General features: G+C 38.1%; 1 protein-coding gene across 1 annotated transcript; it reads left to right on the top strand.

Moving 5' to 3' along the window:
- The first annotated feature begins 8,482 nt into the window (after positions 1-8,482).
- LOC139535882 (homeobox protein Hox-C12a-like) lies at positions 8,483-12,711 on the top strand. The gene is made up of 2 exons (XM_071335766.1): positions 8,483-9,110; positions 10,024-12,711. The coding sequence occupies exons 1-2, from the start codon at positions 8,510-8,512 to the stop codon at positions 10,260-10,262; spliced, it is 840 nt and encodes a 279-aa protein (XP_071191867.1). The 5' UTR covers positions 8,483-8,509; the 3' UTR covers positions 10,263-12,711.
- The last annotated feature ends 1,019 nt before the right edge of the window (positions 12,712-13,730 follow it).

Below are 13,730 nucleotides of genomic sequence, written 5' to 3' on the forward strand. Positions count from 1 at the left end.
GTCATGCCAAATAAATCACTTTCAAAACTGGGTTTAGTCGGTCTATAGGTTAAGTGAAAATATCTCAGTGAAAACTAAAACTACATATTCTGAATATGATTCTGTCAAAATGGAATGATAGGCTAGGTATTTTGTCGAAAGAAGAATTGTCTGTGTAGATTATTAACAAAACGTTTAGTCAGTAGCCTAAAAAAAATCTGTTATGTCGCTTGGCTGTTTCAGTTTTTAGTCTCCACAGCAACGTGATTAATTAATTAATTCATATGGCATTAACTAATTTGAGATTATCATATGACTCTTATAGCCTACATTTGTAATATTATAATATATTATCTAAAGCCTATATATACCTATGTAGACTACATTTTATTTTATTTAAATTCGACAAATGGAAATGTCACACAGTTTTGAAACAATCGGTGAATAAATGGATAATATTTTTGAGGAAATTGTCCTTTTTTCGCACGCGTTTAGTTGTGCGTAAAAAAAGTAACCCTCGTGTAGCATGTATTCCTTGAATACGGTGCATTTTACCCTAAAACATGTTAGGCTATAATTTCTTCATCAACATTCAAAAATGATTTTACAGGTTCAAAATAATCCATATTTCAACTCTATTATCTTGCATCTGTGTCTCAAATGCACTTTTTTTGCGGAAAACGTTTAGTGAACATGCGAGCCCACCATTTCAAAATGAAGGTGTAAACGGATACGGAGCTAATAGTTGCGTGCGAAGACTGCATGAAGCATCTCCTATCTGAATTGACAGATCCTAATGGTTTCATTTTTAAATCTCAACTAAATACTCTATAGGCCTACGTGATAGTGCTTTTGGCATATTGGTAAGATTGCTTGTGGATGACGTGTGATTAGAGCACATAAAATAATATGTCGTTCTGCCCCTGAACAAGGCAGTTAACCCACTGTTCCTAGGCCGTCACTGAAAATAAGAATTTGTTCTTAACTGACTTGCTTAGTTAAATAAAGGTAAAATAAAATAAATAAATAAGAGGCTATACGAATCTTTAAATATGATATCTAAGGTATCCTGAGTGTTTCTTAATAATCGAGCAAAATTCGTTTGGTTGACTTGGTAGGCCATGTGCTCAAATAGTAGCCCAATTTGCGCCATAGTCGTGTTGATTATTAATGTAGCCCATACTCAATAAAACGCAAAAATCCGTCCTAATTTTAACCATAGGCCTTGGTTGCTAGTATATTTTGTTGAATAAACTTTTAGCAGAAGTTTTTGGGCTTGTATCGTACCCTGGAATGCAACTGCGGAGCTCCTCGTCTTTTGTGTCTGTACGTCACTTCTTGGCTACCCTTGACCATGACTATGCAGTCACTTTGACCTTGACATAACAACAGCTCGTGCATAGCAAACAAGGGAAGGTTGTGCTTTCTTTCTCTGGTGGGATGGATGGTGGGCACCGGCCTCGCGGTTTGTTTGCAAGGCAATAGAATGTTTGTTCTAGTCTAGACAGGTTATCGCTAGCATTCCATAAAATAATTTACTGTCAATGCTTATTTGATATCATCCCCAAAGTATAGCCATTTTAATCCGTTTCTGTCGTTCATTTATATTTATTATTCTTAGTATGTTTCCTTATTTTCTGCCTGACGGTTTTACAGAATAATCTCGCCCCGGTCTCCAGACCTTAAATGATACAGCACACTTACACAGTCATCATAGGGAGTGTGTGGTATTTTGAGCATGTATAACAGTCATCATAGGGAGTGTGTGGTATTTTGAGCATGTATAACAGGCATCATAGGGAGTGTGTGGTATTTTGAGCATGTATAACAGTCATCATAGGGAGTGTGTGGTATTTTGAGCATGTATAACAGTCGTCATAGGGAGTGTGTGGTATTTTGAGCATGTATAACAGTCGTCATAGGGAGTGTGTGGTATTTTGAGCATGTATAACAGTCATCATAGGGAGTGTGTGGTATTTTGAGCATGTATAACAGTCATCATAGGGAGTGTGTGGTATTTTGAGCATGTATAACAGTCATCATAGGGAGTGTGTGGTATTTTGAGCATGTATAACAGTCATCATAGGGAGTGTGTGGTATTTTGAGCATGTATAACAGTCATCATAGGGAGTGTGTGGTATTTTGAGCATGTATAACAGTCATCATAGGGAGTGTGTGGTATTTTGAGCATGTATAACAGTCGTCATAGGGAGTGTGTGGTATTTTGAGCATGTATAACAGGTAGACAGACCATTGACTTCTTGCAAGTCCATCAGGTTTGACACTGACAAGTTTGAGCTGTAGCGTTCTTTTCAAATCGAGATTTAAGGTGTGCTCCTTGCGATGAGCTGTGCATCTGCCTTAAAGGAAAACAGACGTGGCCATGAACTCATTTTGAAGGTATGTAGGTTGTTTTTATACCTTGAGTTCACATAGATGTACAGAACTGTATGGCTATATCAAGAGTGTATACCTGCCCCGTTTCAGATTTAGGACTTCAATAATAGGAAAGAGAATAGCGGCATGAGATTTGTCCTCATAAGATTTAACGTTATTTATTTATGTGTGCTTCACACCTATGGTCGTATTTTTGCATGTGGGTTGTGCAGTAGCCCAAGGTTATGAACTATCACTCATTTTGCTTACACAATTTCATGAAGTAGCCTAGATAGCACTGGTAGAAAACAACCTTAAAGCTTCTGTAATAGGAGTAGCATGTTTTAGTGAAGACAGGCAGCTTCGAAACAAATTGGTTTGTTATTTTGTTTCATTTTAAATAGCAAGAAAAAACTATTTTATTGGAATATATTGCGAGAATTGTACAGTCATAGGCCTATGGAGGCGTTTAGAGCACACTTTTGATAGACTGTACATATTGGAATAGCACGGCCTAATTCTTGCTTGGTTTCGATGACTGCTCTTACAAGACCAAATATCTGAAAATCTACAAATTCATTTCTAGAATGGAAATAATTTGAAACAGTTGTTGAACAAATGGCAAACATTTTAAATAAATAGTGAGCCTTTTGCGCACGTGTTTATTTGTGTGTAAGTAGCATTCACTTATCCAATTAAATATAATACAATGTGGATTATATTTTCAGTTTAGCTTTTTAATGTTTAGGCCCATGCATTACGTTTCTGAGCTGTGGGCCAATCTGTATTCCTTAGACCATCTGTAGTTCCAATTTCACATTTCGGTATATCGAAAAACTTGAAATGGCTTTTGACAAATATCACTTTGTTATGTCTCGGTAAACCACGTAGTTGAGCTGCTTGTTTACAATTAAAATCACTGGGCCTCTAGACCGTAATACTGTATTATTTTGTCTCACTTGTAGCCTGCCTACATTTGAACAGTGTTCCTAAACTAAAAAGTTCACAATGTAGCTCGTTTTTGGATAACATCTTAAAATATTAGGCTATATTTCTTTGTTGAATATCTTGTCACATTCTGTCTTCGGTTTTATGTTTTATAATTTACATAATTTACTTTTTGTCCACTCGTGAGTCAATATCTTAAATTAGAACCGTGGGGACCGATCTAGGGAAAGAGCTCAGAGAGAGGAGGCTTTCATGGTCAGTCGACCAGAGTTTAGGCCGGAGTATGAGTGAGTGAATATATTCTGTCCTGAGTGGGCATGCTGAACTGAGAAGGAGGATGACAGCCTCTGGTGGTGGATGGATGGAAATTTCAGGAAGTAGTGGATGGATTAACCCTTTGCAGTGCATAGGTGAGCAGAATTGGAAGAACAACATTGTCACGTTTTAGTTGTTTTTATCAAAAGATTTGTCTTAATGATCTGAGATTTTTTTACGTATTGCCTTACTCTAATCCAAACAACCACCTCAACCACCCACGCAGAAATGTTTCGTTTTTATCAATTGTAGTTGAAAGTAGTAGTCTAATTAATATTTTTTTGAATTTAGGTTTTTATAGCATGTGCCATGTTGCATGATTTAAAGCTAGTTTGTCAGCCAGAAGAACTGCCTTTATCCTGAACAGCTGAACTGTGTTCGAGTTGACATTGCATCAGCAAAAAGCTGCAGCCGTTCCTTTCAGATGACGCATTCACACGCAGGGAAATTACATATTGTAACATATTATGGCAGATGTTTATTTTAAGCAAAAATTCTTGACGCGAAATATGATTAACAGTTTTTATTGTTATAACTAATTCTGGATGAGTAATTTGGTAGGTAATCGGAAGTCTTTATGACACACACAATCATACACACACATACACACACACACCACAGACAGACAGATTTATGAGATTTGCATCACAGTGCCAAAACCGCATGTGTGTCCATAATATGCGGTTATGCCTTACCAAACAAATCACACGGACTGTTGCAAAATAGGTCATATAGCCTACAAATAGAAAACATAATTCCAAACGTATTTGAAGCCATCCCAGGTGATGTCTTTAGGCTATGTATTTGTTGTATATATTTGGGGTTTAGGGTAAACAAAATGTAGCCTACCAAATAATGTAGGCCTATCGATTGGAGTAAGGATGCTATTGACTCAGTATGAATATTTTCTTAATCAATGCCCATGAAGTATATTATGTGCCCATGAAGTATATTATGTGCCCATGTAGTATATTATGTGCCCATGAAGTATATTATGTGCCCATGTAGTAGCCTAAGTTTCATATTACGAATTGCAGATGTCTTGTAAAGTAAACCTTATAAGCCTAGTTAAATTGAGACTTGTTTACTTTATCCAACTGGTTAAACCCTCTTCTTTTTGTTTACTTTAGCTGTCTTTATACGATAATACATTATACGGGGTAAATTGGTACTAAGGTTGTGCATTTGATTTTGACTGAAGTAAAAACACGTTCTGTTTTTATTGAGACTAATCAAATCAAACGTGGATTACATTTAAAAATAGCCTTGTAATCTGTGTCAAACTCAGATTAAAATTGTACAAAATGATATCGATGCCATGTGGATGAAGTTGCTGAAATAATGAAGAAACAATCAAGTGCTAACACGTGCTCTGATGAAGGCGCCCCGACACGCGTCAGCATGAAACATTATTGAAGGGGATTAAGTTGCAGTCCTTAGTTTCTTTTACATTCCAGTGCCCAATTGTGTTTCTTAGATTGCCAATTTAATATTGCTATTGGTGTTGCCTGTACGAAACCTATAGGCTGTAGACTGAATAATTATATAATTTCATTCTGAAACATTTCTAAAACGTTCATATATTAGGCTATATATTAGGCTACTCAACGATTAGATAACTCAAGTGCTATACTTTTTATATGCTACCATCTAAGAATGAGCTATAGTGGCCTAATGTAAACACGTCTGACAAATATTTGGCTTCAGGATGATTTTTGGGGGGACAAAAGAGTCTCATGAGTTTCAAAACGGTGCTGTAACTTTGACAACATGTTGTAACGAACTCAAAGGAAGGAAACGCTCTTTGTTGACGCTATTGTCCCTGTCTGGACATGGCGAGAGATTCCAAGACAGTTGTGTCAATGAGCCAGCAGACATCAATGCACTAGACAGTGACCTTGAACTGCCGAAGCGCCAATTGGTAGGCCCATTGCGTTCTAAGGTTAAAAAAAAACGTAAAGAATGAACTTGAGTCAGAGAAACGCGGAAGTTTCCCCACCTTTTTACAACTAAACTGTATGTTAAAATGTGATTCATGAGTCTTGTGTTCAATATAAATATAAGTGATCTTGCTGTTTTTTCTTCTTCCTTTCGAGGCGTCAGGTTTTGTAGTTATTCTTTTTTTTCAATGGTTGTCATTATGCGGCCTTATCTTCTTTTTCACCAAGGTAACTTCCGTGTTTGCCAAACTGACTGTTCTTTAACCTCATAACTTGTGATAAGCACTGTGTGCGCTGATAAATGGATAGGCTACATTAGCACAAACATCAAATATGTATTGGCCTGTGTGTTAGTGATCGTAGAGATCATAAACTGTTGTTATGAGATTCCCCTTGCTACTTTGGTCATTACCATCCTAGCACCCTAACCTTTGCAATGACTGAAGCGGTGAATGACTGGAGGTCGATGACTAATGGTGTCTTTTTCTGATAATAATTATAATATGCCTACAACATTTTGTGAACTTTTGCAGCATATAGGCCTACTCCGCGTAAGTAATTGCGGCAGGTAGCCTTGTGGTTAGAGCTTTGGGCCAGTAACCGTAAAGTTGCTGGATCGAATCTCCGAGCTGACAAGGTGAAAATCTGTCGTTCTACCCCTGAACAAGGCAGTTAACCCACTGTTCCCCGGTAGGCCGTCATTGTAAATAAGAATTTGTTCTTAACTGACTTGCTTAGTTAAAAAAAATATGTAACTTTTTTTTTAACTAATCCGAACGCTATTGATTTGAAAATCCACAGCAAATGACCCATACACAAAAGTCGTTTTGAACGATCCACTAACTACATCAGTTATTTGAGGCAGAACAAAACAGGTTATAAGTACAAGACCACAAACAGTCCTTGGAAATCCATGTCATGTGTTTCATTAGTTTGTATTTGCAGTCATTTGTTTATGGAAAGGGTCCTATTTTGGGTAGTCTATTACGCACGACATTTTTTTAAATACTCGGGGTTTACCCCCCCTAATCTTTACCCCCCAAAAAACATACTAGCCTGGGAATCAGATATTGTTTCTTTTTTCTTCAATTGTCTTTTATCATTGGTAAAAAGGGGACACATTGATTGACAGCTGAAACAGGCTATGCGTGCTCTTTGAACATCTATTGCATATGCAGTTTAAGACCCGTGGCACTTTTTTAACTCACATGTCCCAAATATTAAAGATTGCACTTATTGTAGCTATATTTTTAACTCCTTCTGACCTCAGAAGCCTTCCTTCCGTAGCTCTAATGCAAAGCTTTCGTTATCCCATTTAAATGTTCCATACAGAAAAACTATCTTTATTTTGGGACTAATGTGATATTTTCTTTCTCACAGAAGTATGCAAATGCACATGCAAATGCACTGCCGACTTCCAAAGCTGACGTTAGTTATAAATGTGGCATTGTATATTAGGCCTAGCCTCTTTCCAGCCTTCTTGGCGAATATCAATCCTTACAGATACAATAATACTTTTTTTTGTCGCATAGCAGAAGCTGCTGCAGAAGCCAATGCTTCCATGAAAAGTGATATGTATGGGCAGGTTTATTACACATTGATAAAATAGCGACTCCTCTCTTTAAGATGTGGAGTATGCACACATAGGCCCACTATTGCACTGTAACAAGAATGGCAATCCATTAGCAATTTCTTAATATGCAATGTTTTGTTTACAGCTTACGTAATTGCTATCATTTGGCAAATAGGCAAATTATTAGAAAGCGGTGAAGGTTGTCAGGAATTTCGAGAATAGCAACATTAGGCCTACACGAGTAATGTTAAAATGAGAAGTGGGTAGTGGGTAGTGGGTAGGCCTATGTCTAAGCCAAAAATTAAGTCTTTGTTCAATTCCATTTCCTACATGTTGTTGTGTTTAGAGGCAATGGAACACTTTCCTAATTGCACCAGCCAGTCTCCTCATGGAAATGCGCACGGCTCAATGCATGCCTATTTTGCAATTTCTTTCGATTAAATATGATCATTACTCGGGGAGCCCTTGTTTCACAGTATCATACAGATGTTTAGTTACCTTACTCAACTTGTTTGCGACGGGGGCGCTCAATTGCAAATCAATTAATAAAAACGCTCTGTGATGAATTTCGACTGATGAAGCGCTTTTAAGCTGCTTTGACCACCTTGTTAAACCCACATAAAAAATAATAGTTTATAACAAGCTACCCAATGTATGGCTACGAACGTTTAATAGGATAAATGTTGAACTTGTTCCTTGGAAATGCTCTTAAAATAACCTTATTGCAGATCATCTTTTTTACAGAGTCAAAGGTTTCAACTTACTGACTCCGTTACTGTAAATACCAGAGAAATGAGGCTGTGAGTATCAGTCGTTCCCTAAAATAGACCCGTAAAGTGGAGCATCACAGCTTTATATGACATTCAATTCGTCTGTAATTTGCTCTAAAATAAAGAGTGAGGCATGCACACCCAACAATGGTAGATATTTGGTGGGGGGAAAACAATATAACACTTACAGGCCTTTGTGCAGCTGCCTTGTAACCGTTAAATGACATATTAAAAAGAAAAGGCAGGCTCTGGGAAAACTTTACTAAGATCAATATGGCCTGTAGCCTAATATTAATGGATTGGGTCATCACTTGAAAATAAAAGAGTAGAGTATTTTGAAGCAATAAGGAGAAATCAAACAAGCAATAAAGAGAAAACAAACCCAGATTTTCTTTTGCATAAAATGTATTTTAAAAAGCATATAAAACCCATAGTACAGAAGTTAATGTTTTGTTTGGTCAGACATGGACATAGTGGGTGGCACCTTCTGTAACACAAGTTGGTGAGGACATGTGACCCTATTCCGACCAATCAGGCGTGCCGCTCGGTTTCACTATGTTAAATGTCAGATCGCTATAAACTAGAAGCTCTTGGTCCGGCCCGCCGAAATGGGCGAGCATAATCTTCTTAATCCTGGGTCCGGGTTTGTGGGACCTTTGGTAAACATCCACACTGGAGACACATTTTACCTCCCCAATTTCAGAGCGTCTGGGGGACAACTGGCGGGTCTACCCTCTCTCTCCTACCCAAGAAGGGACAATGTATGCTCGCTCCCTTGGACCCCTTCGGAGCCGTGCAATGGATATCCTCAACCCTACTTTAGCAGTCCCATGCCCATTAATCCCTCTTTCAACCGTGCATGTGAAATCACCAGACAAGATGAAAGCAAATGTTTTTACAGCAACGGTGGCGGCAACAGGGAACCCTGCGCTGAAAGCGCAATCCTCAAACGTGAAGAGAGGGCAAGAGGAGACTCCTCTTCTTCCATAACGACGGAGCATGGACAGCACAACGGGATGGGCAACAATGGTCCATTTTCCAAGTACGACTATGGCGCCGAGCAGTTGACCCAAGATCCGCCATCCTGTCAATCCCTAGAATCTGACTCCAGTTCATCGCTGCTCAATGAAGGGAGCAAATCTTCTGCAGGCATCGCTCAGGCGTTGACATCCCCTGGCAATCACGCACTAAGCACAGAAGCGGGTGGAGGTGAGTTATTGGACATTAACAATGGAATGTTATGTGCTTGTTTTTGTCATTGGAATCTTATTTCTTGATTTGTTGATAGTCCTATTGCTCGTCTTTATAAATTCTTAGGATGCTGAATTGACACGAGGCTTGCATGTTGGGGTGAGCGCCGCTAGGGGAAGCATTCAAGGAAGGGTACATATTTTCGTTTACACTCAGCCTTTTACACACCAGTAAACCCTTACAGCACCATAAAAATTCGATATTGTTTGTGGTAAAAATGAGAATGTCTTGTGGTAAAAATGAGAATTGACACACAATATTTTGAACAATTTCAACCTATAGGAGATCAGGATAAAGTCAGAAAAAACATAGACTCAAGGTTTTTGATAGTTTGTTGCAAATTAAATCAGACACCGAAAAAATGCATGCTGTTATTCACAAGAACTCTAGCTTGCATGCCTTTGGCAATTCGATATGCTTGCATGCTTGAGAGTGAGACTATCGTTATTGACGACCTTAACTGCCACTGTAAACCTGACACAGACTAATGTGAATTACAGCGTATCTATCCACAATCAAATTACAAGATGTCATACGTCCCACTGTCTCACCACACATTCTTTGGTGAAATTCAAAATTGTAAATGCCATTTACATAATAAACAGTAGTAGTATAATATAATTTGTTTGAGTGTCCATATTCTACTCCGAATGTTAACTCATTGTTTTAAATTAGTCTGTTTTAAGACTGGGCCAGGAACTGCTCACACTGATGACAAAAGCTTTCAAAATACGTTTGATAACCAGCTCTATAGAATCAACTGATGCAGTGCAGGACTTTTACCTTAGCTTGGCGATGTATGCCAAACTATAGGCTATAGAGCCTATACGTTCATCCATGCTCACCCATCCACTTCTTCTACCCTCTCCAGGCGCCCCGTGGTATCCAATGCACACCCGAACCCGAAAGAAACGTAAACCCTACTCCAAACTCCAGCTGGCTGAGCTGGAAGGCGATTTCATGCTCAATGAGTTCATCACCAGACAGCGGCGGAGGGAACTCTCTGACCGCCTAAACCTCAGCGACCAACAGGTTAAAATATGGTTCCAGAACCGGCGTATGAAGAAGAAGAGATTGATGCTTAGGGAGCAGGCCCTGTCCTTCTTCTAAAAGGGAGAGAGAGGGGAAAGAGAGATTGTGAAGCGGAATATAGGCAGGCAGTATTTTAAATTAAACGTACTGTATTTTGGTGTTATCAAATTCGATCGCATAGCATGCACAGTATGAAGTCTGATGTCCTTAAGAAGGAGGACGCATCTGGTTTATCACTACATACTTCGAAAAACATATTTCCAAATATATGTTTATCTGACCTTGAGTCGCATAAAACGTTACTAAAGTAGTGACAGTGCAAGGGGGTAAAGTATTCCCTAGCCTGTATTCTGTGTTCTTTGATAGGCCTATAGAAACATCTAATTAGTAAACGCCCTGGAATGAAAGGCACAGTAATTTGGGAAAATATAATTTGTGATTTGTAACTTTTTTGATACATATATATTTGACTGTGTAGTTTCCCATAACTTTACCAATACAATAACTACACACTTGTGGCTCACTCGCTATGGCGGAACGTCCTAGATCAACCAAGGTCACAATCATTGAAAAAATGTTTTGGAACTAATCAAAGTTTATCTGGGGTTTAAAAATTTATTTGATTTAAGATATGAACAAGTAGCCTATAGTTGTGAAGAATATGAAGCTAACAGAAAGCTACGGATGTCATGCTATTGGCTTCAAGTCAATTGTAAGTATCAATTAATAGCTCAGTTCAATTCACGAATGCATAGCAGCCTGTATTTATAAACCATTTACGTCCATTACCTGAGTTTAGTGGAATTATGATTGAACTGACCACGATTCTGTTTCATAAGTTAGAATTTATAGCGCTGCTATAGCCTATACGTCTATGTAGGCGACGGTGCATTATGGCTATGGCGCATAACAGTTTACATCTAATCTACATTCCACCAGTAGTCTATTTAATAAGTCATGACATTATATTTTTCCAAAATCGACCCCAGAACCTATAACAATCATTACATTGCAGAATCCTAAAACAATTACAATGGTAATGCAAGGCTGAATTTGAGCTATGGTCTAAATAAGCATAGGCCTATTATTTGATAGCCTATTATCTTGATTGTATAGTGGACAATAAGACATTTTTGGGGCATGCAATTAAAATCCTTAGTTACGTATTTTCAATCAGTCACCGGCTCTAGGGGACGTGCATGGGCACGGTCAAGGACAACAACAATGCCCTACACCCTACTGCTGTTTTATAAATTGCGTTTCGATATTGTTTGTCAATCACAACACTTTGATTTGCCAAAATCGGTTATCTGGTATTACATTTCTCGTCCCACTTAAACACACAAACACACACACACACACACACACATTTGTTGAGTTGCAGTCTTTAAAGGCTGGGGGAACTGCGATAAGCTATTTGAGGGTATTTTGGGACGGGTGGGCAAGTGTCCATGCTGCTATTTCTGTGCGGAATGATCCGCTGATTCTCTCGACGCTTGAGCGCAAAGTAATAGCCTATGTACGGTCATGACTATTTATCGACTGCGATCTGTTTACTGCAATAATAATTGGCGGCTTGTGTAGACTAATATCTTTTTCCGTAAACACTCGGACACATCCCTATTAGATCCCTCTTTAAAACGTGTATTTCCTGTGTAAATAACTGAGCAGTTGTCATGGAGTAGGTGAAAATGGTCTGGTTTAAGGCCGTCCCTTACTTAGCCCCACAAGGGTATGAATGAGAGCAGTGAAAATGGGTCCTAACTGCAAACGGCTCTTCTTTCGATTGGATTGATATTTAATACCAAAAAGACATGTTTTGAGAAGTACATGTAATGTAGGCTTGTATAGGATATCCACTGTAAGATGTGAATTAGGTCGAGAAATTGCGCAAAAAGGATTTATTGTCGCGCAATTTGGGCCTATCCGTTCCATCACCAAATACTGAAATTCACTTACCTTCTATGCATTGATGATTATTGCTTGTTGTCTACTACATATTTTCTATTATCCTTATAGTAATTATCATATTGAAAGCTATAATTAGGCTATATTTTAATGTTTTAAAAAGTAGTCAGTAGCTGTATTATTGTCGAAGTGACAGTGTTTGCAAAGAATTTGGAATAAGTTCTCCCCTATAGGAATTTCGTTCATGAAAATACAGTATAAATGTCCTGAATTGTTTATGCTGCTCTCTCTCTCTCTCTCTCTCTCTCTCTCTCTCTCTCTCTCTCTCATCTCATCTCATCTCAGTATTATTCATATGTTACCCGTTTGTTGTCTCCACGTAATCAACTCACTTGCGAGTAGGCATATGCTATATTGTAAAAATTAGAATGTAGATAACTGCATTTTAGAATGTCCAATGTGATAGATTTTCGTTTTGTCTGTGTTGTTATGTAACATCATATCCAGTGTATAGAATACATTGGCGATTGTGTGCCCTGCCCTATACCAATATGAATTACATGAATGTTTCAATGTATGTGTAAGGTGTATTATGTCTATTAAAATATGTTAACTTTTATATTATTATCATATTGTTAAGGTAATTATCCAGATTTTTCTGAGTTACAGTTCATATAAGGAAATCAGTCAATTGAAATAAATGAATTGCGCCCTAATCTATTGATTTCACATGAATGGGAAACAGATATGCATCTATTGGTCACAGATACCTTTTAAAAAAATGGGCCTCGCAATGGGTCTCAGGATCTCGTCACGGTATTTCTGTTAATTCAAATTGCCATAGATAAAATGCAATTTTGCTCGTTGTCCGTAGCTTATGCCTGTCCATACCGTAATTCACAAGGTTGACGTCACCAAATACTGAAATTCACTTACCTTCTATGCATTGATGATTACTGCTTGTTGTCTGCTACATATTCTCTATTATCCTTATAGTCATTATCATATTGAAAGCTATAAGTAGGCTATATTTTAATGTTATAAAAAGTGGTAAATATGACACCATACACGTGGTCTGCGGTTGTGAGGCCAGTTGGACATACTGCTCTAAAATGACATGGTAAAGAAATTAATGTTAAATTATCTGGCAACAGCTCTGGTGGACATTCCTGCAGTCAGCATGCCAATTGCAGCTCCCTCAAAACTTGAGACATCTGTGGCATTGTTTTGCGTGACAGAACTGCACATTTTTAGAGTGGCCTTTTATTGTCCACAGCACACGGTGCACCTGTGTAATGATTATGCTGTTTAATCAGCTTCTTGATATGCCACACCTGTCAGGTGGGTGGATTATCTTGACAAAGGATAAAATGCTCACTAACTGGGATGTAAACAAATTTGTGCACAACATTTGAGAGAAATAATATTTTGTGCTTATGGATGTCTGGGATCTTTTATTTCATCTTATGCAACACGGGACAAGCACTTTACAAGTTGCGTTTATATTTTTGTTGTGTAATTGGAGTAATGATTAACATCAATATTGCTACACGTGGAGGGATTATAGACGTTTTTGTGTGCATGTAGGCTAAACATAAAGCACATGTAGAGTACACGCCATTCTGTGCATCCTAACAA

This window comes from Salvelinus alpinus, chromosome 12, assembly GCF_045679555.1.
Source record: "Salvelinus alpinus chromosome 12, SLU_Salpinus.1, whole genome shotgun sequence".
Lineage (NCBI taxonomy): Eukaryota > Metazoa > Chordata > Actinopteri > Salmoniformes > Salmonidae > Salvelinus > Salvelinus alpinus.

Coding starts and splice junctions, on each gene's coding strand:
- LOC139535882 (XM_071335766.1), top strand. CDS start 8,510: ATGGGCGAGCATAATCTTCTTAATCCTGGGTCCGGGTTTGTGGGACCT. Junction 9,111..10,023: donor AAGCACAGAAGCGGGTGGAG/GTGAGTTATTGG, acceptor TACCCTCTCCAG/GCGCCCCGTGGTATCCAATG.